Below are 24,355 nucleotides of genomic sequence, written 5' to 3'. Positions count from 1 at the left end.
GGGGCATAAACGCGAAGACAGAATATTATCTGAATGGCAGCAGATTAGGAAAAGGGGAGGTGCAACGAGACCTGGGTGTCATGGTTCATCAGTCATTGAAAGTTGGTATACAGGTACAGCAGGCGGTGAAGAAGGCCAATGGTATGTTGGCCATCATAGCTAGGGGATTTGCGTATAGGAGCAGGGGGAGGTCTTACTGCAGTTGTACAGGGCCTTGGTGAGGCCTCACCTGGAATATCGTGTTCAGTTTTGGTCTCCTAATCTGAGGAAGGATGTTCTTGCTATTGAGGGAGTGCAGCGAAGGTTCACCAGACTGATTCCCGGGATGGCAGGACTGACATATGAGGAGAGACTGGATCAACTGGGCCTTTATACACTGGAGTTTAGAAGGATGAGAGGGGATCTCATAGAAACATATAAGATTCTGACGGGATGGGATAGGTTCGATGCGGGTAGAATGTTCCCGATGTTGGGGAAGTCCGGAACCAGGAGACACAGTCTTAGGATAAGGGGTAGGCCAATTAGGACTGAGATGAGGAGAAACTTCTTCACTCAGAGAGTTGTTAACCTGTGGAATTCCCTGCTGCAGAGAGTTGTTGATGCCAGTTCATTGGATATATTCAAAAGGAAGTTAGATATGGCCCTTATGGCTAAGGGGATCAAGGAGTATGGAGAGAAAGCAGGAAAGAGATGCTGAGGGAATGATCAGCCATGATCTTATTGAATGGTGGTGCAGCCTCGAAGGGCTGAATGGCCTACTCCTGCACCTATTTTCTATGTTTCTATGTTCTATGTTTCTATGCCTTTTGGCTCATAAGTGACTGACTCGCCCCCATGTCCAATTCCATGGAAACAGGAATGCCATTTATCTTGACTTTCATCATCATGGGGCAACTTTTGGTAGTGAAGGTGTGCACCCCGTGCACTGCTTCCTCGGGCTGAGTCACCTCTCCAGCTTGTACTTTATGATCCTTGTTGGATCGGAAATCTCCAACGACTCCTCTGCCACGTTTTGAGTCGCAGTTCTTTTGCACATTCCCTTTTGACCGCAGCCTTTGCACATATAGTGTCTGAATCGACACAGACGGGCCCGATGGTTACCCCCGCAACGCCAGCGTGTTAAACGATTCACATTTACACCCCTTGGTGGACTCTGAGTTGGACTAATTCTTTGATCAACAGTTATTTTCTGCACAGTACTTGCCAGTGAGTTTTGACTCTGGGAGAATCTCAACGTTGAGGTCGTGAACGTGTGGCTTAAGGTGATGGTCTACTTCATGTCCTGTCCCGTCGCGAAAACGTCCCGCAACACATTGTTGAGGAGTTCGCCAAATTCGCACAGTTCCGTGAGCCTTCGTAGGTCTGCGACATATTCCTCTAAATCCTGGCCCTCAGTGCAGCGGTGTGTGTAGAAGCGATACCTGGCCAGCGAAACCCGAGTAAAGGCTTTACCCTCTCTAAACTTTTCTCAACTGCCAACAGCAGCCATCTCTGCGTTTAAGTCTGTGATCTGTACTCATCGCCAGTTAATATGTCTCTACTTATCTGTAGAATAACTCCATAAGGCCTAGTGCTGTTCTTGAACTGCTGTGACCTTAATCTCTTTATTGTCTGCAGAGTGCCTACACCACGTGGTGACCAGCCTTTTGTACAGCTCCTGCCTGGGCCTCCCACAGTTGCACCCTCTAGTGGTACCAGCATAGTATATACACAGAGTATACATATATGACAAAAGGGTTATGGGGGGCAGGCAGGGAAGTGGAGCTGAGTTCATGATCAGATCAGCCATGATCTTATTAAATGACAGAGCAGGCTCGAGGGGCCAAATGGCCTGCTTACTCCTGCTCCTATTTCTTCTGTTCTTATGAGGCAGATGCTTGCCAGCAGCAGGCTGCAGAGGCCGAGGAGCATGAAAAGGACAAGGGAGAAGGCAATCAGCCAGCTGCCATAGGAGAAGTCGAGCATAGAGTTGGGGAAAGAAGGCCCTATTGTGCAAGTGTCTACAGGCAGCAGTTTTCATTCATGGATGACCAATGTCTCTGCAGTCTGAGATTCAGGAAGGACATCGTCAGGCAGCTGTGCAATCTCCTGTAGCCAGATATGAAGTTTCAGACGAGGTTGAGGACAGCTCTGAGTGTGGAAACCAAAGTCACCATAGCACTAAATTTCTATGCAACTGGCTCTTTCCAATCTGCCACTGCAGACATTTCAAACATTTCTTAGTTCTTTGCCCATCGCTCCATCCATCAAGTTACAAGAGAAGGCGCAAATACATCTCTTTCCCGATGAGCAGGGAGAAGCAGATGGAGTGGCCGATCGGATTTGTGTGCATTGTAGGGTTCCCCAGGACGCCATAGACTGCACACACGTTGCATTGAGGGCATCACAAACCAATGCATAGATGTTCATTAACCAGAAGGGATTTCACTCCCTCACCATGCAGCTGGTGTGCGATCACCAGCATAAGATCTTGGCAGTTGATGCCCGATATCCAGACAGCAGCCTCGATGCTTTCATCTTGCACCAGACCGGTGTGCCCACTATGTTTTCGGATCCTGGCTGGCATGCAGCTGTAACTGTGACATGAAAGGGAGCCTCCATTGCGAGAACGCACACATATATATATATACAGGCCTCAACAATCAAATTCTGCTTCAATGACTATATAGTGAAGGTGGGAAATAAGAGAAGGATGAAGGAGAGGCTCGCAGATGTAAGGTCAGGAGTCGGGGGAACATGTACTCACTTTCATCAGATGAATGATGTGGTTCATCCTTTTGCGGCATTGGGTCGAGATACTTCTTGAATGGAGGTCCCTGAGACCTCCACAGCAATCTAGCAATCTCTCTCCAGGCATTCGTGAAAACTTGCATCGGGGTACAGGACACACCTCCTTCCCTCCACAGTCTCCATAGAAAGATAGAAAATAGGTACAGCAGTAGGCCATTCGGCCCTTCGAGCCTGCACCACCATTCAATAAGATCATGGCTGATCATTCCCTCAGTACCCCTTTCCTGCTTTCTCTCCATACCTCTTGATCTCTTTAGCCATATGGGCCATATCTAACTCCCTCTTGAATATATCCAATGAACTGGCATCAACAACTCTCTGCAGCAGGGAATTCCACAGGTTAACAACTCTCTGAGTGAAGTTTCTCCTCATCACAGTCCTAAATGGCCTACCCTTTATCCTAAGACTGTGTCCCTGGTTCTGGACTTCCCCAACATCGGGAACATTCTTCCTGCATCTGACCTGTCCCGTCCCATCAGAATCTTACATGTTTCTGTGAGATCCCCTCATCCTTCTAAACTCCAGTGTTTAAAGGCCCAGTTGATCCAGTCTCTCCTCATATGTCAGTCCAGCCATCCTAGGAATCCGTCTGGTGAACCTTCGCTGCACTCTCTCAACAGCAAGAACTTCCTTCCTCAGATTAGGAGACCAAAACTGAATACAATATTCCAGGTGAGGCCTCACCAAGGCCCTGTACAACTGCAGTAAGACCTCCCTGCTCCTATACTCAAATCCCCTAGCTATGAAGGCCAACATACCATTTGCCTTCTTCACCGTCTGCTGTACCTGTATGCCAACTTTCAATGACTGATGAACCATGACACCCAGGTCTCGTTGCACCTCCCTTTTTCCTAATCTGCCGTCATTCAGATAATATTTTGCCTTTGTGTTTTTGCCCCCAAAGTGGATAACCTCACATTTATCCACATTATACTGCATCTGCCATGCATTTGCCCACTCACCTAACCTGTCCAAGTCACCCTGCAGCCTTTTAGAATCCTCCTCAGAGCTCACACCACCACCCAGTTTAGTGTCACTCCGCACCACAGCTGCAAGCTGCCGATTCCCGCCAACCAATACAGCTGCCTGCCATTTTTTTCTTTAAAATACTGAATTTCGCTCCAATGGCCATCGCTGCAACCATTCCGGCGGTAATGACCGCCAAAAAGCAGTAGGTGCGCCCCGTTTCGGGCGGAGGTGAATTTTGGCCCCCTTATGTTTTATTTTTCTTGGCACAGAAGCTGAAGCTTCCGTGTCAGTTTCATTTTCAGTTTTGTTTTTTTCCTTTGCTTTTTAAACTGTAGGCTCAGCAACTTATTCCCTAATTCCCTATTCTTTTCCTTCCTTTCTCAGATAGGCTAGCATGCAGCTTAGAGCTTTTCCCCTCTCTATCTCCCACTCTCTCTCCTGCTCTTTATGCTTCTCTTGTTTGTTTCTCAAGTCTCCATGTTTGGTACAGAGGTGGATTGCGTAAGTCAGTTCATATCCGGCTTCTTTAAGTTTTTTTTCTTATTTACTCGGGATGCTATCTTGTCAAAGCGCTTGGAGTAACTATATCCGTCCTTTTGGACGACTCTGATAACCTCTTGGGCCCCCTGAACTACCAATTTCTCTGAGAGACTGTTCCTCTGAGAGACTTTACCTCTATAATAAGCACCCACCATTTTGTTTTAGGTTTCAGTGAAGAAATGCACCCCCTCTTGAGGTTTTCCTACGCGAACATCCTGCCTGGCGCCTTGTGGTGACGTTATAGACCGATTTTTCCACAATAACCCGTTCGGCTCGGCTCGCCAATTTGTTGATATTAGCTTATCTCTGGTCTTTCAAATAATCAGTATCGAGTGCAAACCAATATGGTGGGTATATTGTGTTTAATCGGAGTTCAAGATAGAATATAACACACTAGTTATACAGTAAAAACATACGACTGCGACAAGCAGCTGGTATCAGTCCTGATCGGATAGATAACTGGTGAACAGCTCTTTGGATTATGGTCTTTCTCCCTCTTCTAGAACTGCCATGTGTGTTAGACTAGGGTCCAATCTCAGAAGAGTGTTAGACCACTAATCACTCTTGGAAGCTCTCCATTTCACCATCTGTGCTAAGGGCTCTTTAGGTCTTCCTTTTATTCTCTTTTTTTAGGGGTAGACCTGTTGTAGAATATGGACAGGACCATTTAACCTGTAAGAGTTCCTCTTAAACCAAGGTGTCCAATCGTATGTCGAGTTCTTTGTCTTAACTTGCAGTTGAAAACCCTCCCTAAGGGTCAAACTAAGAGAGATACAGGATGGTCTAAGATGGGTTTACACTGTATGTATGAACGCACAAAGCTTAGTAAACAAGGTAAGTGAGCTGCAGGCACAAATAGCCACATGGGAATATGATGTAGCAATAACTGAGACCTGGCTCAAAAATGGATAGGTTATTAAATATTCCTGGATATAGAGTGTTCAGGAAAGATAGGGAAGGAAAGATAGGAAGTGGTGTGGCAGTATTGGTTGAAGGGAATGTTACAGTGCTGGAGAGGGAGGATGTCCTGGAGGAGCCAAGGACATCTATATAGCTAGAGTTAAGAAATAATAGAGGTGCAATTACACCAATTACACTGGTTATATCAGTAACCAGTGGAGTGCCGCAGGGATCAGTGCTGGGACCCCAACTATTTACAATCTGTGTTAACGACTTGGAGGAAGGGACCGAGCGTAATGTAGCCAAGTTTGCCGACAATACAAAGATGGGAGGAAAAGCAATGTGTGAGGAGAACACAAAAAAATCTGCAAAAGGCCAAGTGAGTGGGCAAGAATTTGGCAGATGGAGTATAATGTTGGAAAGTGTGAGGTCATGCACTTTGGCAGACAAAAAAAATCAAAGAGCAAGTTATTATTTAAATGGGGAAAGATTGTAAAGTGCTGCAGTACAGCGGGACCTGGGGGTACTTGTGCATGAAACACAAAAGGATAGTATGCAAGTACAGCAAGTGATCAGGAAGGCCAATGGAATCTTGGTCTTTATTGCAAAGGGGATGGAGTATAAAAGCAGGGAAGTCTTGCTACAGTTGTACAGGGTTTGGTGAGGCCACGCCTGGAATACTGCGTGCATTTTTGGTTTCCATATTTACGAAAGGATATACTTGCTTTGGAGGCAGTTCAGAGAAAGTACCCAAGGTTGATTCCGGAGATGAGGGGTTGACATATGAGGAAAGGTTGAGTAGGTTGGGGCTCTACTCATTGGAATTCAGAAGAATGAGAGGTGATCTTATCAAAATGTATAAGATTATGAAGGGGTTTGATAGGTGGATGCAGAGAGGCTGTTTCCACTGATAGGGGAGACTAGAACTAGAGGGTATAATCTTAGAATAAGGGGCCACCCATTTAAAACTGAGATGAGGAGAAATTTCTTCTCTGAGGGTTGTGGATGTGTGGAATTCGCTGCCTGAGAGCTGTGGAAGCTGGGACATTGAATACATTTAAGACAGAAATAGACAGTTTCTTAAACGATAAGGGAATAAGGGGTTATGGAGGGTGGGCAGGGAAGTGGACCTGAGTCCATGTTCGGATCAGCCATGATCATATTAAATGGCAGAGCAGGCTCGAGGGGTTGTATGGCCTACTCCTGTTCCTATTTCTTATGTTCTTATGTTCTTACACTACTAGGTATATTTTATAGACCACCAAATAGTGGGAAAGATATGGTGGAACAAATTTGCAGAGAAATTACAGAGAGGTGTAAGAACTATAGAGTAGTAATAATGGGGGACTTCAACTATCCTAATATAGACTGGGATAGTAATAGTGTTAAGGGCAGAGATGGGGAAGAATTTCTAGTATGTTCAGGAGAACTTTCTTGATCTGTATGTTTCTAGCGCGACGAGGGAGGAGGCATAGCTGGATCAGGTTCTGGGGAATGAGGTAGGTCAAGTGGAGCAATCGTCAGTAGGTAAACATTTAAGGAACAGTGATCATAGTATCATAAGGTTTAGATTAGCTATGGAAAAGGACAGGAGCAATCTAGAGTAAAAATGTTCAACTGTGGGAAGGTCAATTTCAGTGGGATGAGATCGGATCTGGCCTGATTAAACTGGAATCAAACAGAAAATGTTGGAAATCTCAGCAGGTCAGATAGCATCTGTGGAGAGAAAGCAAAGTTAATGTTTCGGGTCGATGACCTTTCATCAGAAGATTGGCAGGCAAAACTAATGGAACAATGGGCTGCCTTTAAAGAGGAAATAGTTCAGGTATAGTTGATATACATTCCCACTAGAGGGAAAGGCATGCCATGGAATCTTAGCCTTTATTGCAAAGGGGATGAAGTTTAAAAGCAGGAAAGTCTTGCTGCAGTTATATAGGATATTGGTGAAGCCACACCTAGAATACTGCGTACAGTTTTGGTTTCCATATTTAAGAAAGGATATACTTGCTTTGAAGGCAGTTCAGAGAAGGTTCACCAGGTTGATTCCAGAGATGAGGGGGTTGACTTATGAGGAAAGGTTGAGTAAGTTGGGCCTCCACTCATTGGAATTCAGAAGAATGAGAGGTGATCTTATTGAAACGAATAAGATTATGGGGCTTGACAAGGTGGATGCAGAGAGGGATGTTTCCACTGATGGGGAGACTAGAACTAGGGGGCATAATCTTAGAATAAGGGGCCGCCCATTTAAAACTGAGTTGAGGAGAAATTTCTTCTCTCGGAGGGTTGTAAATCTGTGGAATTCGCTGCCTCAGAGAGCTGTGGAAGCTGGGTCATTGAATAAATTTAAGCCAGCGATAGACAGTTTCTTAACCAATAAGGGAGTAAGGGGTTATGGGGAACGGGCAGGGAAGTGGACTTGAGTCCATGATCGGATCAGCCATGATCGTATTAAATGGCGGAGCAGGCTTAGGAGCCGTATGGCCTACTCCTGCTCCTATTTCTTATGTAACTAAAGTCAGGGTTCCCTGGATGTTAAAAGAGATAGAGAATATGATGAAACAGAAAAAGAGTGTGTGTGACAGTTGTCAGGTTGAAAATACATCTGAGAATCAGGCTATATATAGAAAGGTCAGCAGAGAAGTGAAAAAGAAAATAATAAGGGAAAGAGAAGGTATCAGAATAGAATGGCAGCCAACATAAAAGGTAATCCAAAAGTCATCTATAGGCATATAAATAGTAAAAAGGTAGTAAGAGGAGGAGTGGGGTCAATTAAGGACCAAAAAGGAGACCTATGCATGGAGGCAGATGGTATGGCTGAGGTACTAAATGAGTACTTTGCATCTGTCTTCACCAAGGAAGAAGGTGCTTCCATAGACTTAGTGAAGGAGGAGGTAGTGGAGACACGTGATAGGATAAAAATTGATCAAGAAGAGGTATTGGAAGGGTTGGTTGTACTTAAAAGTACCAGGAATGGATGGGATGCATCCTAGGATGCTGAAGGAGTTTGAGGGCGGAAATCGCAGATGTACGGGCCATAATATTTCAATCCTCCAAAGATATGGGGGTAGTGCCAGAGGACTGCAGAATTGCAAATATTACACCATTGTTCAAAAAAAGGTGTAAAGATAAACCCAGCAACTACAGACCAGTCAGTTTAACCTGGGTAGTGGGGAAGCATTTACAAACAGTAATCAGGGACAAAATGAACAGTCACTTAGATCGTTGTGGATTAATTAAGGAAAGCCAGTGTTGGGGCAGAATCTATATTTAAAGAATATGACTCAGACACCCATCTGCTAAAGTGGAAAACACACAAGTTTATTATACATATACAGAGACTCGGCCGAGTCGGAGATCAGTGCCACAAGCTACGCAGCCTGTTGCCCCCGAACTCGTCGCTGGTCCCAACCATTCCATATTTAAGCTCATAAACCACAAGCGCATGCACCATTGTGGTTACAATGGAAGAAGAAAAACATGTCACAATAAGGTACATGGGACCCTGTGGTCAGCGTTTAGGGCATTCGGTTCCTCCTTGTCAGCGAAAAACATGCATATATCTGTCTTGCACTGCAACTGCACTTTGTCCTACTTATCCTTTCTCCATGACTCAGTCTTAGCAGACTTTTTCGGCTAAGACTCAGCAAACTTTTTCGGCTAAGACTCAGCAGACTTTACTTGACCATTTTAACTTGACCAGCATGCATAGAGCGGGGTTTCTAAAAATTCCCACTACAAATCCCCCCTTTGGTCCTTGGCTACCCTAGCGCAAATGACCATGTGTCTCATCTAATTCTCATTTTTCCCGCCTCCAATGCGGTGATCAGCCAGTAGGTTAGGAAGAACTGAGGTCCAGGAATACAGGGGTTTAAACTCCTGTTCCCAATAACTTTCTTCCACTGCGGTAGTCTGGGCCCGGAGAGCAGCGTGGTGAGTCGGTAGGCGCAGCAGGAGTCGGAGGAGGCGGCCTATAAAAGGCCCAACAATCGGGGAGCAGCATGGTGAGTCGGGAGGTGCGGCGGGAGTCGGAGGAGGTGGCCTCTAAAAGGCCCAACAGTCGAGGAGCAGCGTGGTGAGTTGGGAGGCCAGCTGGTGCAGAGAGAGAAGGCAGGAAAGAAGTAGAAAGAAATCAAAGGGTGATGTCACAGCCAAGGGGGTAAGTGATTGGCTGGTGATTGGTGAGTAGTTTTTCTTTTTCTTTTCCTTTATCAGTAGGTAACCTTTCTCATTGTTGTTGCCAAATTAAGTTAATCTAGGGGTTAAGTCATGGCAGGAGAGCTCGGACACGCGTCATGCTCCTCTGTACTATGAGGGAACTCAGGGACGCTTCCAGTGTCACTGACGACTACATGTGCGGGAAGTGTAGCCTGCTGCAACTCCTGACAGACCACATTGTGGCACTGGAGCTGCAGGTGGATTCACTCTGGAGCATCCGCGATGCTGAGGATGCCATGAATAGCACATTAAGTGAATTGGTCATATCGCAGGTAAAGGTTACACAGATAGGGAATGGGTGACCAACAGGAAGAGCAGTGGAAGGAAGGTAGTACAGATCTCCCCTGTGGTCATCCCCCTCCAAAACAGATACACTGTTTTGGGTACTGTTGGGGGGGATAACTCATCAGGGGGGGCAGCAGCAGCCAAGTACATGGCACCGTGGGTGGCTCTGCTGCACAGGAGGGCAGGAAAAAGAGTGGGAGAGCTATAGTGGTAGGGGATTCTATTGTAAGGGGAATAAATAGATGTTTCCGCAGCCGCAATCGAGACTCCAGGATGGTATGTTGCCTCCCTGGTGCAAGGGTCAAGGATGTTTCTGAGCGGCTGCAGGAGGGGGAGGGTGAACAGCCCGTTGTTGTGGTGCATATCCCAATTCTGTTTTCTGTTAGTTAGCCAATCCTCTATCTATACTCCCAACCCCATGAACTTTTATCTTGTGCAGTTAACCTTTTATGTAGCACCTTATCGAATGCCTTCTGGAAATCCAAATACACCACATCCACTGATCCCCTCCTTATCCACCCTGCTCGTTACATCCTCAAAGAACTCCAGCAAATTTGTCCAACACGATTTCTCTTTCATAAAACCATGCTGACTCTGCTTGATTGAATTATGCCCATGGAATAAAAGGGACAGTGGCAGCATGGATACGAAACTGGCTAAGTGTCAGGAAACGGAGAGCAGTGATGAACGATTGTTTTTAGGACTGGAGGAAGCTATTCTGTGTTGTTCCCCAGGGGTCGGTTCTGGGACCACTGCTTTTCTTGATATATATTAATGACTTGGATGTCGGTATACAGGGCACAATTTCAAAATTTGCAGATGACACAAAACTTGGAAGTACAGTGAACAGGGAGGAGGAGAGTGCTAGACTTCAGGAAGACATAGATGGGCGGACACGTCACAGATGAAATTTAACGCAGAATTATTGGCATACAAAGTGGCCAAAACTAGTGGGAGGACAGAAGATTGGGAAGCTTTTAAAAGCCAGCAAAGAATGACTAAAAAAATGATTAAGAAAGGCAAGATAAACTATGAAAGTAAACCAGCACAACATATAAAAACAGATAGCAAGAGTTTTTATAGGTATATAAAAAGGAAAAGAGTGGCTAAAGTAAATGTTGGTCCCTTAGAGGACAAGACCGGGGAATTAGTAATGGGGAACATGGAGATGGCAGAAATTCTGAACAAATATTTTGTATCAGTCTTTACAGTAGAGGACACTAAGAATATCCCAACAGTGGATAGTCAAGGGACTATGGGGGGGGGGGGGGGGGAACTTAACACAATCACAATCATTAAGGAGATGGTACTCAGTAAAATAATGGGACTAAAGGCAGATAAATCCCCTGGACTTGATGGCTTGCATCCCAGGTGTTGTGCATGGAGAAAGTGTCAGACTGAACACTGTGAGCTCAAAGTAAAGTGTGACCTTAGTCTTTTATTGCAGGTCTCCAGAGTGCCTCTCCAAACTGTGAAGCCTCCTTAAATACCTGTGCTCTCAAGGGATTATGGCATCCCTTGGGACTCCAGGGGATGGGCCCTCTGGTGGCTGTACAGAGTAAATACAAGTTTACATATATAACAACACTCCCCCCCCAAAGTCAATAGTGTAACTATTTACAATGTGAGTCGATCTGGGGCCCTTCTTGCCCTGGTTGATTATCTCGGTGTGAAAGCTGGTGTTGTTGAATCATTTGTTGGGCCCTCGCTGAGTTGCTGTGCAGCTGGCCTTGTTGGGCTGCCTGGTGTGTTGGGCCCTGCTGGGCCGCTGTGGATGATGGGTTCTGCTTCGTGGTCAACCGTGGTCAGTTACCACTGGTGTGTATGTTGGGGGATCAAAAGAAGGTAGGGTCCAAGGTGGGTTGCTCAAGATAGTCCATGAATCTGAGTTTGATTTGGTCCAAGTGTTTCCGGTGAATGAGTCCATTTGAAAGTTTGACCCGAAACACCCTGCTCCCCTCTTTGGCCATGACAGTGCCAGAAAGCCACTTGGGACCTTGTCCATAATTTAATACAAATACAGGATCATTGATTTCAATCTCACGTGACACATTTACATTATCATGGTATGCACTTTGTTGAAGCCGCCTGCTCTCTACCTGTTCATGTAGATCAAGGTGAACGAACGAGAGTCCTGTCTTGAGTGCTCTTTTCATGAGCAGTTCAGCAGGTGGGATCCCAGTGAGTAAGTGGGGTCTCGTGCGGAAGCTAAGCAGGACTCAGGATAGGCAAGTCTGCAGTGAGCCTTTAGTTACCCGCTTCAAGCCCTGCATGATGGTTTGCATTGCTCTCTCTGCCTGACCATTGGACACTGGTTTAAATGGGGCAGATGTGATATGTTTCATCCTGTTACGGGTCATGAATTCTTTGAACTCAGCACTGGTAAAACATGGCCCGTTGTTGTTCATCAGGACATCGGGTAAGCCATGAGTGGCAAACATGGCCCGCAGGCTTTCAGTAGTGGCAGCGGAAGTTCTAGCCGACATTATCTCACATTCAATCCATTTGGAGTACGCATCTACAACCACAAGGAACATTTTACCCAAGAACTGGCCTGCATAGTCGACGTGTACCCTCGTCCACAGTTTGGAGGGCCAAGACCATAAACTTAGTGGCGCCTCCCTGGGTACATTGCTTAACTGCGAGCATGTATTACATCTGTGAACGCAGGACTCTAAGTCCGCATCGATACCAGACCACCACACGTGGGATCTGGCTATCGCTTTCATCATTACGATGCCTGGGTGGGTACTGTGGAGGTCCTTGATGAAGGTGTCTCTGCCACTCTTGGGGACCACTACTCGATTGCCCAACAGAAGACAGTCTGCCTGGATAGACATTTCATCTTTGCGCCGCTGGAACGGCTTTTTCTCTTCCTGCATTTCCACTGGGACACTGGACCAGCTCCCGTGAAGCACGCAGCTTTTGACTAGAGATAATAAGGGTCTGGGCTTGTCCAGGTTTTGATCTGCCGGGTGATTGCTCACTCTCAAATGCTTCCATAACCACGGCTAGATCTGCGGGCTGCTCCATTTCCACTGTACACTGTGAGCTCAAAGTAAAGTGTGACCGTAGTCTTTTATTGCAGGTCTCCAGAGTGCCTCTCCAACCTGTGAAGCCTCCTTAAATACCTGTGCCTTGGGACTCCAGGGGATGAGCCCTCTGGTGGTACAGAGTAAATACAAGTTTACATATATAACATTAGGGTCTTAAGAGAAGTAACGGCAGGGATAGTGGATGCACTGGTTGTAATTTACCAAAAAGCCCTGAATTCTGGGGAGGTCCCAGCAGATCGTAAAATTGCAAATGTAACGCCCCTAGTTAAAAAAGGAGGCAGACAAAAAGCAGGAAACTATAGACCAGTTAGTCTACCATCTATGGTTGGGAAAATGTTGGAGTCCATTATTAAAGAAGTAGTAGCAGGACATTTGGAAAAGCATAATTCGGTCAGGCAGAGTCAGCATGGATTTATGAAAGGGAAATCATGTTTGACAAATTTGCTGGAATTCTTTGAGGATGTAATGAATAGGGTGGATAAGGGGGAACCAGTGGATGTGGTGTATTTAGACTTCCAGAAGGCATTTGACAAGGTTACTGCACAAGATAAAAGTTCACGGGGTTGGGGGTAATATATTAGCATGGCTAGAGGATTGGCTAACGAACAGAAATCAGAGAGTCGGGATAAATGGTTCATTATCAGGTTGGCAATCAGTAACTATTGGGGTGCCGCAGGGATCGGTGCTGGTACCCCAACTATTTACAATCTACATTCATGACTTGGAGGAGGGGACCGAGTGTAACGTAGCCAAGTTTGCTGACGTTACAAAGATAGGAGGAAAAGCAATGTGTGAGGAGGACACAAAAAATCTGCAAAAGGCCATAGACAGGCTGAGTGGGCAAAAATTTGGCAAATGGAGTATAATGTTGGAAAGTGTGAGGTCATGCCCTTTGGCAGAAAAAAATCAAAGAGCAAGTTATTATTTAAATGGAGAAAGATTGCAAAGTGCTGCGGTACTGCGGGACCTGGGAGTACTTGTGCAGGTACAGCAAGTGATCAGGAAGGAAATGGAATCTTAGCCTTTATTGCAAAGGGAATGGTGTATAAAAGCAGGGAAGTCTTGCTACAGTTATACAGGGTATTGGTGAAGCCACACCTGGAATACTGCATTCAGTTTTGGTTTCCATATTTACGAAAGGATACACTTGCTTTGGGGGCAGTTCAGAGAAGGTTCACTAGGTTGATTCCGGAGAGGAGGGGGTTGACCTATGAAGAAAGGTTGAGTAGATTGGGCATCTACTCATTGATATTCAGAAGATTGAGAAGTGATCTTAGCAAAACGTATAAGATTATGAGGGGGCTTGACCAGCGTGGATGCAAAGAGAATGTTTCCACTGATGGGGGAGACTAGAACTAGGGGGCGTGAACTTAGAATAAGGGGCTGCCATTTTAAAACTGAGATGAGGAGAAATTTATTTTCTTAGAGGGTTGTAAATCTGTGGAATTCATTGCCTCAGAGAGCTGTGGAAGCTGGAACATTGAATAAATTTAAGACAGCGATAAACAGTTCCTTAACCGATAAGGAAATAATGGGTTTTGGGGAGCAGGCAGGGAAGTGGACCTGATCGGATCAGCCAAGATCGTATAAACATAAAAACATAGAAAGTAGGTGCAGGAGTAGGCCATTCGGCCCTTCGAGCCTGCACCACCATTCAATATGATCATGGCTGATCCCATGCAACTTCAGTACCCCATTCCTGCTTTCTCTCCATACCCCTTGATCCCTTTAGCCATAAGGGCCACATCTAACTCCCTTTTGAATATATCTAACAAACTGGCCTCAACAACTTTCTGTGGTAGAGAATTCCACAGGTTCACAATTCTCTGAGTGAAGAAGTTTCTCCTCATCTCAGTCCTAAATGGCTTACCCCTTATCCTTAGACGGTGATCCCTGGTTCTGGACTTCCGCAACATCGGGAACATTCTTCCTGCATCTAACCTGTCCAATCCCGTCAGAATGTTATATGTTTCTATGAGACTCCTCTCATTCTTCTAAATTCCAGTGAATATAAGCCTAGTCGATCCAGTCTTTCTTCAGATATCAGTCCTGCCATCCCAGGAATCAGTCTGGTGAACCTTCGCTGCACTCCCTCAATAGCAAGAATGTCCTTCCTCAGATTAGGAGACCAAATCTGCACACAATACTCAAGGTGTGGTCTCACCAAGGCCCTGTACAACTGCAGTAAGACTTCCCTGCTCCTATACTCAAATCCCCTCGCTATGAAGGCCAGCATACTGCCTGCTGTACCTGCATGCCTACCTTCAATGACTGATGTACCATGACATCCAGGTCTCGTTGCACCTCCCCTTTTACTAATCTGTCACCATTCAGATAATAATCTGCCTTCCTGTTTTTGCAACCAAAGTCGATAACTTCACATTTATCCACATTATACTGCATGTGCCATGCATTTGCCCATTCACCTAACCTGTCCAAGTCCCCCTGCAGTCTCCTAGCATCCTCCTCACAGCTCGCACTGCCACCCAGCTTATTGTCATCTGCAAACTTGAAGATATTACATTCAATGCCTTCGTCCAAATCATTAATGTATACTGTAAATAGCTGGGGTCCCAGCACTGAACCCTGCCGCACCCCACTAGTCACTGCCTGCCATTCTGAAAAGGACCCGTTTATTCCCACTCTTTGCTTCCAGTCTTCCAACCAGTTCTCTATCCACGTCAATACATTACCCCCAATACCATTGTGCCTTAATTTTGCACACTAATCTCTTATGTGGGACCTTGTCAAAAGCCATTTGAAAGTTCAAATATACCACATCCATAGAAACATAGAAACATAGAAAATAGGTGCAGGAGTAGGCCATTCGGCACTTCTAGCCTGCACCGCCATTCAATGAGTTCATGGCTGAACATTCAACTTCAGTACCCCATTCCTGCTTTCTCGCCATACCCCTTGATCCCCCTAGTAGTAAGGACCTCATCTAACTCCTTTTTGAATATATTTAGTGAATTGGCCTCAACAACTTTCTGTGGTAGAGAATTCCACAGGTTCACCACTCTCTGGGTGAAGAAGTTCCTCCGCATCTCGGTCCTAAATGGCTTACCCCTTATCCTTAGACTGTGACCTCTGGTTCTGGACTTCCCCAACATTGGGAACATTCTTCCTGCATCTAACCTGTCTAACCCCGTCAGAATTTTAAATGTTTCTATGAGGTCCCCTCTCATTCTTCTGAACTCCAGTGAATACAAGCCCAGTTGATCCAGTCTTTCTTGATAGGTCAGTCCCGCCATCCCGGGAATCAGTCTGGTGAACCTTCGCTGCACTCCCTCAATAGCAAGAATGTCCTTCCTCAGGTTAGGAGACCAAAACTGTACACAATACTCCAGGTGTGGCCTCACCAATGCCCTGTACAACTGTAGCAACACCTCCCTGCCCCTGTACTCAAATCCCCTTGCTATGAAGGCCAACATGCCATTTGCTTTCTTAACCGCCTGCTGCACCTGCATGCCAATCTTCAATGACTGATGTACCATGACACCCAGGTCTCTTTGCACCTCCCCTTTTCCGAATCTGTCACCATTCAGATAATAGTCTGTCTCTCTGTTTTTACCACCAAAGTGGATAACCTCACATTTATCCACATTATACTTCATCTGCCATGCATTTGCCCACTCACCTAACCTATCCAAGTCGCTCTGCAGCCTCACAGCATCCTCCTAGCAGCTCACACTGCCACCCAACTTAGTGTCATCCGCAAATTTGGAGATACTACATTTAATCCCCTCATCTAAATCATTAATGTACAGTGTAAACAGCTGGGGCCCCAGCACAGAACCTTGCGGTACCCCACTAGTCACTGCCTGCCATTCTGAAAAGTACCCATTTACTCCTACTCTTTGCTTCCTGTCTGACAACCAGTTCTCAATCCATGTCAGTACACTACCCCCAATCCCATGTGCTCTAACTTTGCACATCAATCTCTTGTGTGGGACCTTGTCGAACGCCTTCTGAAAGTCCAAATATACCACATCAACTGGTTCTCCCTTATCCACTCTACTGGAAACATCCTCAAAAAATTCCAGAAGATTTGTCAAGCATGATTTCCCTTTCACAAATCCATGCTGACTTGGACCTATCATGTCACCTCTTTCCAAATGCACTGCTATGACATCCTTAAGAATTGATTCCAACATTTTTTCCACTACCGATGTCAAGCTAAGCGGTCTATAATTCCCCGTTTTCTCTCTCCCTCCTGTTTTAAAAAGTGGGGTTACATTAGCTAGCCTCCAATCCATAGGAACTGAACCAGAGTCTATAGAATGTTGGAAAATGACCACCAATGCATCCACTATTTCTAGGGCCTCTTCGTTAAGTACTCTGGGATGCAGACTATAAGGCCCTGGGGATTTATCGGCCCTCAGTCCCTTCATTTCCCTAACATGATTTCCTGACCAATAAGGATTTCCCTCAGTTCCCTCTTCTCGCTAGACCCTTGGTCCCCTAGTACTTTCGGGAGGTTATTCGTGTCTTCCTTAATGAAGACAGAACCAAAGTATTTGTTCAATTGGTCTGCCATTTCCTTGTTCCCCATTATGAATTTCCCTGATTCTGACTGCAAGGGACATTAGTCTTTACTAATCTTTTTCTCTTCACATATCTATAGAAGCTTTTGCAGTCAGTTTTTATGTTCCCTGCAAGCTTACTCTCATACTCCATTTTCCCCCTCCTAATTAAACCCTTAGTCCTTCTCTGCTGAATTCTAAATTTCTTCCAGTCCTCAAGTTTGCTGCTTTTTCAGGCCAATTTATATGCCTCTTCCTTGGATTTAATACTTTTCCTAATTTCCCTTGTTAGCCACGGTTGAGACACCTTCCCTTTTTTATTCTTACGCCACACAGGGATGTACAATTGTTGTAGTTCATCTATGTGACATTTAAATGTCTGCCATTGCCTATCCACTATCAACCCTTTAAGTATCATTCTCCAGTCTATCCTAGCCAATTCACGTCTCATACTGTTGACGTTTCCTTTCTTTAAGTTCAGGACCCTAGTCTCTGAATTAACTGTGTCACTCTCCATCTTAATGAAGAATTCTACCATATTATGGTCACTCTTCCCCAAGGGGCTACGCACGACTAGATTGCTAATTAATCCTCCCTTGTCACACAAGACCTAGTCTAGGATGGCTTGTTCTCTAGTTGGTTCCTCGACATATTAGTTGAGAAAACCATCCCTTATACACTCCTGGAAATCCTCCTTCATAGTATTGCTACCAGTTTGGTTAGCCCGATCAGTATGCAGATTAAAGTCACCCATGATAACTGCTGTACCCTGATTGCACACATCCCTAATTTACTGTTTGATGCCATCCCTAGCCTCCACTATTTGGTGGTCTGTACACAACTCCCACTAATGTTTTCTGCCCTTTGGTGTTTCGCAGCTCTACCCATATAGATTCCACATCATCCACGCTAATGTCCTTCCTTACTATTGCGTTAATCTCCTCTTTAACCAGTAACGCTACCCCGCCTCCTTTTCCTTCCTGTCTGTCCTTCCTGAATATTGAATACCCCTGGATGTTGAGTTCACAGCCTTGGTTACCTTGGAGCCATGTCTCCGTAATCCCAATTACATCATATCCGTTAACAGCTATCTGCACAGTCAATTCATCCACCTAATTTCGAATGCTCCTCGCATTGAGACTCAGAGCCTTCAGGCTTGTTTTTTTAACACTCTTTGTCCTTTTAGAATTAAGTTGTAATGTGGTCCTTTTTGATTTTTGCCCTTGATTTCTCTGCCCTCCACTATTGCTTTTCTCCTTCCTACCTTTTGCTTCTGCCCCTTTTTACTTCCCTCTGCCTCCCTGCATAGATTCCCATCCCCCTGCCTTTTTAGTTTAAACCATCCTCAACAGCACTAGCAAACACTCCGCCTAGGACATCAGTGCAGGTGCAGACCGTCCGGTTTGTTACAGGACCCACCTCCCCCAGAACCGCTTCCAATATCCCAGGAATTTGAATCCCTCCCCCTTGCACCATGCCTCAAGCCACGTATTTAGCTGAGCTATCCTGCAATTCCTACTCTGACTAGCATGTGGCACTGGTAGCAATCCTGAGATTACTACCTTTGAGGTCTTACTTTTTAAGTTAACTCCTAGCTCCCTAAATTCAGCTTGTAGGACCACATCCCATTTTTTACCTATATCATTGGTACCTAATTTGTAACCTGCGCCTGATTTTTTAATGTGTAGAACAGGTTTTTTCAGTTCTACAAAAATCTTCACTTGCTCCATTCTAATTTAGTTTGGAGTACGTTTTCACTGTGGAAACTTTCAAATCAGGCGTCAGTGGCCGGACACACCCCCTTTTGAAGAAAAAATTCTGTTCCAAAGTAGAACTGTTCTACCTGACTAGAACTGCAGAAAAAAAAATGTGGAGAATTGCGATTTCTAAGATAGTCCGTTCTCCACCAGTTGCTCCTAATAATCAGGCGCAAATCATGTGGAAACTTGGGCCCAATGATTCTAACGGGTCTGATGCTTTTGCTCACATGCCTTTCCTGTTTATGCATTCTGAAGGCCCATCCATCTGAGTTCCACCTATCTCTCCCGTCCTTATCCTCCCAAGTTTAGAGTCAGACATGCCATTCTCGGCCTTCAGATGTTCATAGCTGTTTGTTATCAGTTATTTATGTTCATGCTGATCATGTAGCTTTAGCTATGCAAAACAAACTATTTAATTCCATTATCAGACTATTGTATCATGAATCATTAAATTCCCAAAGATATCCTCCATTCTATTCTCGCACACTGGTTAATTTATGCATTTTAAAACAGTTTTGTTAAACAAAGTCAAAATCTTAACTTAGCATTATAATATGGTTATTAGCAGTAATGGAAGAAACATAGGGGTTGGGCCACAGTTGGTCAAATTAAAGCTACATGAAACAACCTTCCTAGCACACAAACAGCAGATAGCTAGCGTGGAAACAAGGTCATATGTGACTGCCATGGTGCAGAATGTTATAACATCCGCGGGGAACCAAAAACATAAGCAAATTCTATCCAGCCATTCTGAAGAGACACTTTTGTCTCACGTTCTAATACAATCATCTAAACACAGTATTCGTGTCATAATTTCATTCACATAACCATATACATTTTAGATATTCCTAATTACTAACACATGGCTGTCGCCATTTTTAGGCTGGCAGGTAGTGTGCCGTGCGAGTGCCCTGTCGTCATCAGCGTATTTAAATCAGGCTCCTACAAGTGCAATTAAGAGCCTAATTTAAATGTAACAGTTGCTGGCCGGGTTTCCCAGTGCTTGTGAAACCTAACAGTGAAACGGAAGGTTGGAGCTGCTAGCTCAAAAAGGTAAATACCTTTTACAGCAGTCCTTGTAGGCCAGAAGGAGCAGCAGTGCCTTCAGCCTCACCCTTGCCGATCATGGTTTCTCTCCCTCCTGCCACGATCGACGACCTTATCCCCCCAGCCCTGATCAATTGCTCCAACCCTCCAAGAGCCACTCTCTCCGCCCCACCCACCACACCTGACCCAGATCACTGGCTCCCTTCCTCCCGATAACCACTCTATTTTCTCCCCACCAAGCCCCGATCTCTCGCTCCCTCCTGATAGCTGCTCTTCCCCAAAAATAACAAAAATTATCGAAAGGAAATTAAATGCTTTAATTTTTACAGGCCAGCTCCAGACACTAGTATGGATTCAAGTCATCTTATTGCTCATTTCGAAAATCACGGCACTCCAATTGTGATTTGTAAGTTTATGACGTCACTCTTATATTTTCATTAACTTATATACTTTTTAAAAATTCTGCATAATAATGTGGCTGGTAAATTGCATAATGTAAGAGAGAGCTCTTTTATTAGGCTGTGTTATGCAAGTTAAACAAATACTTTGTATCTGTCTTCACGGAAGGAGACACAAAAAACCTTCTGGAATTAGTGGGGAACCAAGTGTCGAGTGGAAATGAGGAACTTAAAGAAATTAGTATAAGTAAAGAAATAATACTGGAGAAATTAATGGGACTAAAAGCCAACAAATCCCCAGGACCTGATGGCCTACATGCTTCGGTTTTAAAAGAGGCGGCTGCAGTGGATGCATTGGTTTTGATTTTCTAGATTCTAGAATTGTCCCTGTAGATTGGAAAGTAGCAAATGTAACCCCACTATTCAAGAAAGGAGGGAGAGAGAAAGTTAGCCTGACTTCTGTGGTAGGGAAAATGCTGGAATCCTTTATTAGTGGCGTGACACTTAGAAAATCATAATATGATTGGGCAGAGTCAACACGGATTTATGAAAGGGAAATCATGTTTGACATATCTGTTAAGAGTTATTGAGATTGTAACTAGCAGGGTAGATCAGTGAATGTAGTGCATTTGGATTTTCAAAAAGCATTCGATAAGGTGCAACGCAGAATGTTATTACACCATAGTGTAAGTGCTGTTTGGGAGAGTTAAACTAGCTTGGCAGGGGGATGGAAACCGGAGAATAGATTCAGTGGGAAGAGAAGCAAAGCTAGAATTGAGCAGCAGAAAAGTAGAAAGTAAATTTGGAAGACAGAAGCAACAAGGGCTGGAAAATAGACAACAGGGGAGCTTGCACCACTAAATGGTATATACTTCAATGCAAGGAGTATAGCGAACAAGGCAGATGAGCTAAGAGCACAGATAGACACTTGGGAGTATGATATTATAGCCATTACTGAGACATGGCTGACAGAAGGGCATGTATGGCAGCTCAACATTCCTGGTTACAGAGTTTTCAGACGGGATAGAGATGAGAGTAAAAAAGAGAGGGGTCGCAGTATTAATTAAAGAAACAATTACAACTGTGAGAAGGAATGATATGTTAGAGGGGTCATCAAATGAGGCATTTGGGTTGAATTGAAGAATAAAAATGGGGCAATCATACTACTGGGAGTGTACTTTAGATCTCCAAACAGTTAGAGGGAAATAGAAGAACAAATATATGGGCAAATTGCTGCGAATTGCAAAAACTATAGAGCCATAATAGTGGAGGATTTCAACTACCCTAATATTAACTGGGAAAAAAGTAGTGTAAATGGTACAGAGGGTGCAGAATTCCTCAAATGCATTCAAAACTTCTTTAGCCAGTATGTAGTAAGCCCAACAAGGGAGGGGACGGTTCTGGACTTGGTTTTGGGGAATGAAGAGGGGCAGGTGGAAGGGGTATCAGTGGGAGAGCATTTTGGTGTTAGTGATCATAATTCAGTAATATTTAGGGTAGTTATGGAAAAGGACAAAGATGGACCAGGAATAAAAGTTCTCCAATGGGGTAAAGCAAATTTTGTTGACCTCAGATGGGATTTGGCCAAAGTGGACTGGAAATGGCTACTTGATGGTAAATCTGTGTCAGAGCAGTGGGAGACATTCAAGGCAGAGATCCTGAGGGTATAGAGCAAGTATGTTCCCTTTGGAAAAAAAAGGGTGGGGCTAACAAATCTAGAGCCCCCTGGGTGTCAAGGGACATACAGGGTAAGATAAGGGGAAAAAGGGAAGCTTATGATAGATACCGAGAACTCAATACTGCAAAAACTCTAGAGGAGTATAAAAAGTACAGGGGTGCAATTAAAAAAGATATCAGGAAAGCAAAGAGAGAGCACAAAAGAACGTTGGCAAGTAAAATCAAGGAAAACCCAAAGATGTTTTATAAATACATTAAGAGCAAGAGGATAACTAGAGAAAGTGTGGGGCCTATTAGAGACCATAAAGGAAATCTATGTGGAGGCAGAAGACGTGGGTATGAATACTTTGCATCTGTTTTCATAAAAGAGAGGGGTGATGCAGACTTAGCAATGAGGGAGGAGGAGTGTGAAATATTAGATGGGATAAACATAGTGAGAGAGGAAGTATTAAGGGGCTTAGCAGCTTTGAAAGTGGATAAATCCCCAGGCCTGGATGAAATGTATCCCAGGCTGTTAAGAGAAGCAAAAGAGGAAATAGCAGAGACACTTACCACTATTTTCCAATCCTCCCTGGCTACGGGTGTGATGCCAGAGGACTGGAGAACTGCTAATGTTGTAAATAAGAACATAAGAATTAGGAACAGGAGTAGGCCATCTAGCCCCTCGAGCCTGCTCCGCCATTCAACAAGATCGTGGCTGATCTGGCCGTGGACTCAGCTCCACTTACCCGTCTGCTCCCCGTAACCCTTAATTCACTTATTGGTTAAAAATCTATCTATCTGTGATTTGAATACAGTCATGAGCTAGCCTCAACTGCTTCCTTGGGCAGAGAATTCCACAGATTCACAACCCTCTGGGAGAAGAAATTCCCTCTCAACTCGGTTTTAAATTGGCTCCCCCGTATTTTGAGGCTGTGCCCCCTAGTTCTAGTCTCCCCGACCAGTGGAAACAACCTCTCTGCCTCTATCTTGTCTATCCCTTTCATTATCTTAAATGTTTCTATAAGATCACCCCTCATCCTTCTGAACTCCAACGAGTAAAGACCCAGTCTACTCAATCTATCATCATAAGGTAACCCCCTCATCTCTGGAATCAGCCGAGTGAATCGTCTCTGTACCCCCTCCAAAGCTCGTATATCCTTCCTTAAGTAAGGTGACCAAAACTGCACGCAGTACTCCAGGTGCGGCCTCACCAATACCCTATACAGTTGCATTAGGACCTCCCTGCTTTTGTACTCCATCCCTCTCACAATGAAGGCCAACATTCCATTCGCTTTCCTGATTACCTCCTGCTCCTGCAAACTAACTTTTTGGGATTCATGCACAAGGACCCCCAGGTCACTCTGCACCGCAGCATGTTGTAATTTCTCCCCATTCAAATAATATTCCCTTTTACTGTTTTTTTTCCAAGGTGGATGACCTCACACTTTCCGACATTGTATTCCATCTGCCAAACCTTAGCCCATTCGCTTAACCTACCTAAATCTCTTTGCAGCCTCTCTGTGTCCTCTACACAACCCGCTTTCCCACTAATCTTTGTATCATCTGCAAATTTTGTTACACTACACTCTGTCCTCTCTTCCAGGTCATCTATGTATATTGTAAACAGTTGTGATCCCAGCAGCGATCCCTGTGGCACACCACTAACCACCGATTTCCAACCCGAAAAGGACCCATTTATCCCGACTCTGCTCTCTGTTAGCCAGCCAATTCTCTATCCATGCTAATACATTTCCTCTGACTCCGTTTATCTTTATCTTCTGCAGTAACCTTTTGTGTGGAATCTTATCGAATGCCTTTTGGAAATCTAAATACACCACATCCATCGGTACACCTCTATCCACCATGCTCGTTATATCCTCAAAGAATTCCAGTAAATTAGTTAAACATGATTTCCCCTTCATGAATCCATGTTGCATCTGCTTGATTGCACTATTCCTATCTAGATGTCCCGCTATTTCTTCCTTAATGATAGCTTCAAGCATTTTCCCCACTACAGATGTTAAACTAACTGGCCTATAGTTACCTGCCTTTTGTCTGTCCCCTTTTTTAAACAGAGGTGTTACATTAGCTGCTTTCCAATCCGCTGGTACCTCCCCAGAGTCCAGAGAATTTTGGTAGATTATAACGAATGCATTTGCTATAACTTCCGCCATCTCTTTTAATACCCTGGGATGCATTTCATCAGGACC

General features: G+C 44.7%; 1 protein-coding gene across 1 annotated transcript in view; it reads left to right on the top strand.

The window, feature by feature from the left end:
• LOC139263234 (ufm1-specific protease 2-like) overlaps nucleotides 1-24,355 on the top strand; it is a 237,647-nt gene that overhangs the window by 185,308 nt on the left and 27,984 nt on the right. The window contains exon 10 of the mRNA XM_070878994.1: nucleotides 20,418-20,494. Within this exon, the coding sequence (XP_070735095.1) occupies nucleotides 20,418-20,494 (77 nt within the window). The remainder of the gene's footprint in view (nucleotides 1-20,417; nucleotides 20,495-24,355) is intronic.

Source organism: Pristiophorus japonicus, chromosome 1, assembly GCF_044704955.1.
Source record: "Pristiophorus japonicus isolate sPriJap1 chromosome 1, sPriJap1.hap1, whole genome shotgun sequence".
Taxonomy (NCBI): Eukaryota; Metazoa; Chordata; class Chondrichthyes; family Pristiophoridae; genus Pristiophorus; species Pristiophorus japonicus.
The sequence above is the reverse complement of the archived record's forward strand: the minus strand, read 5'-3'. Positions and strand labels throughout refer to the sequence as shown.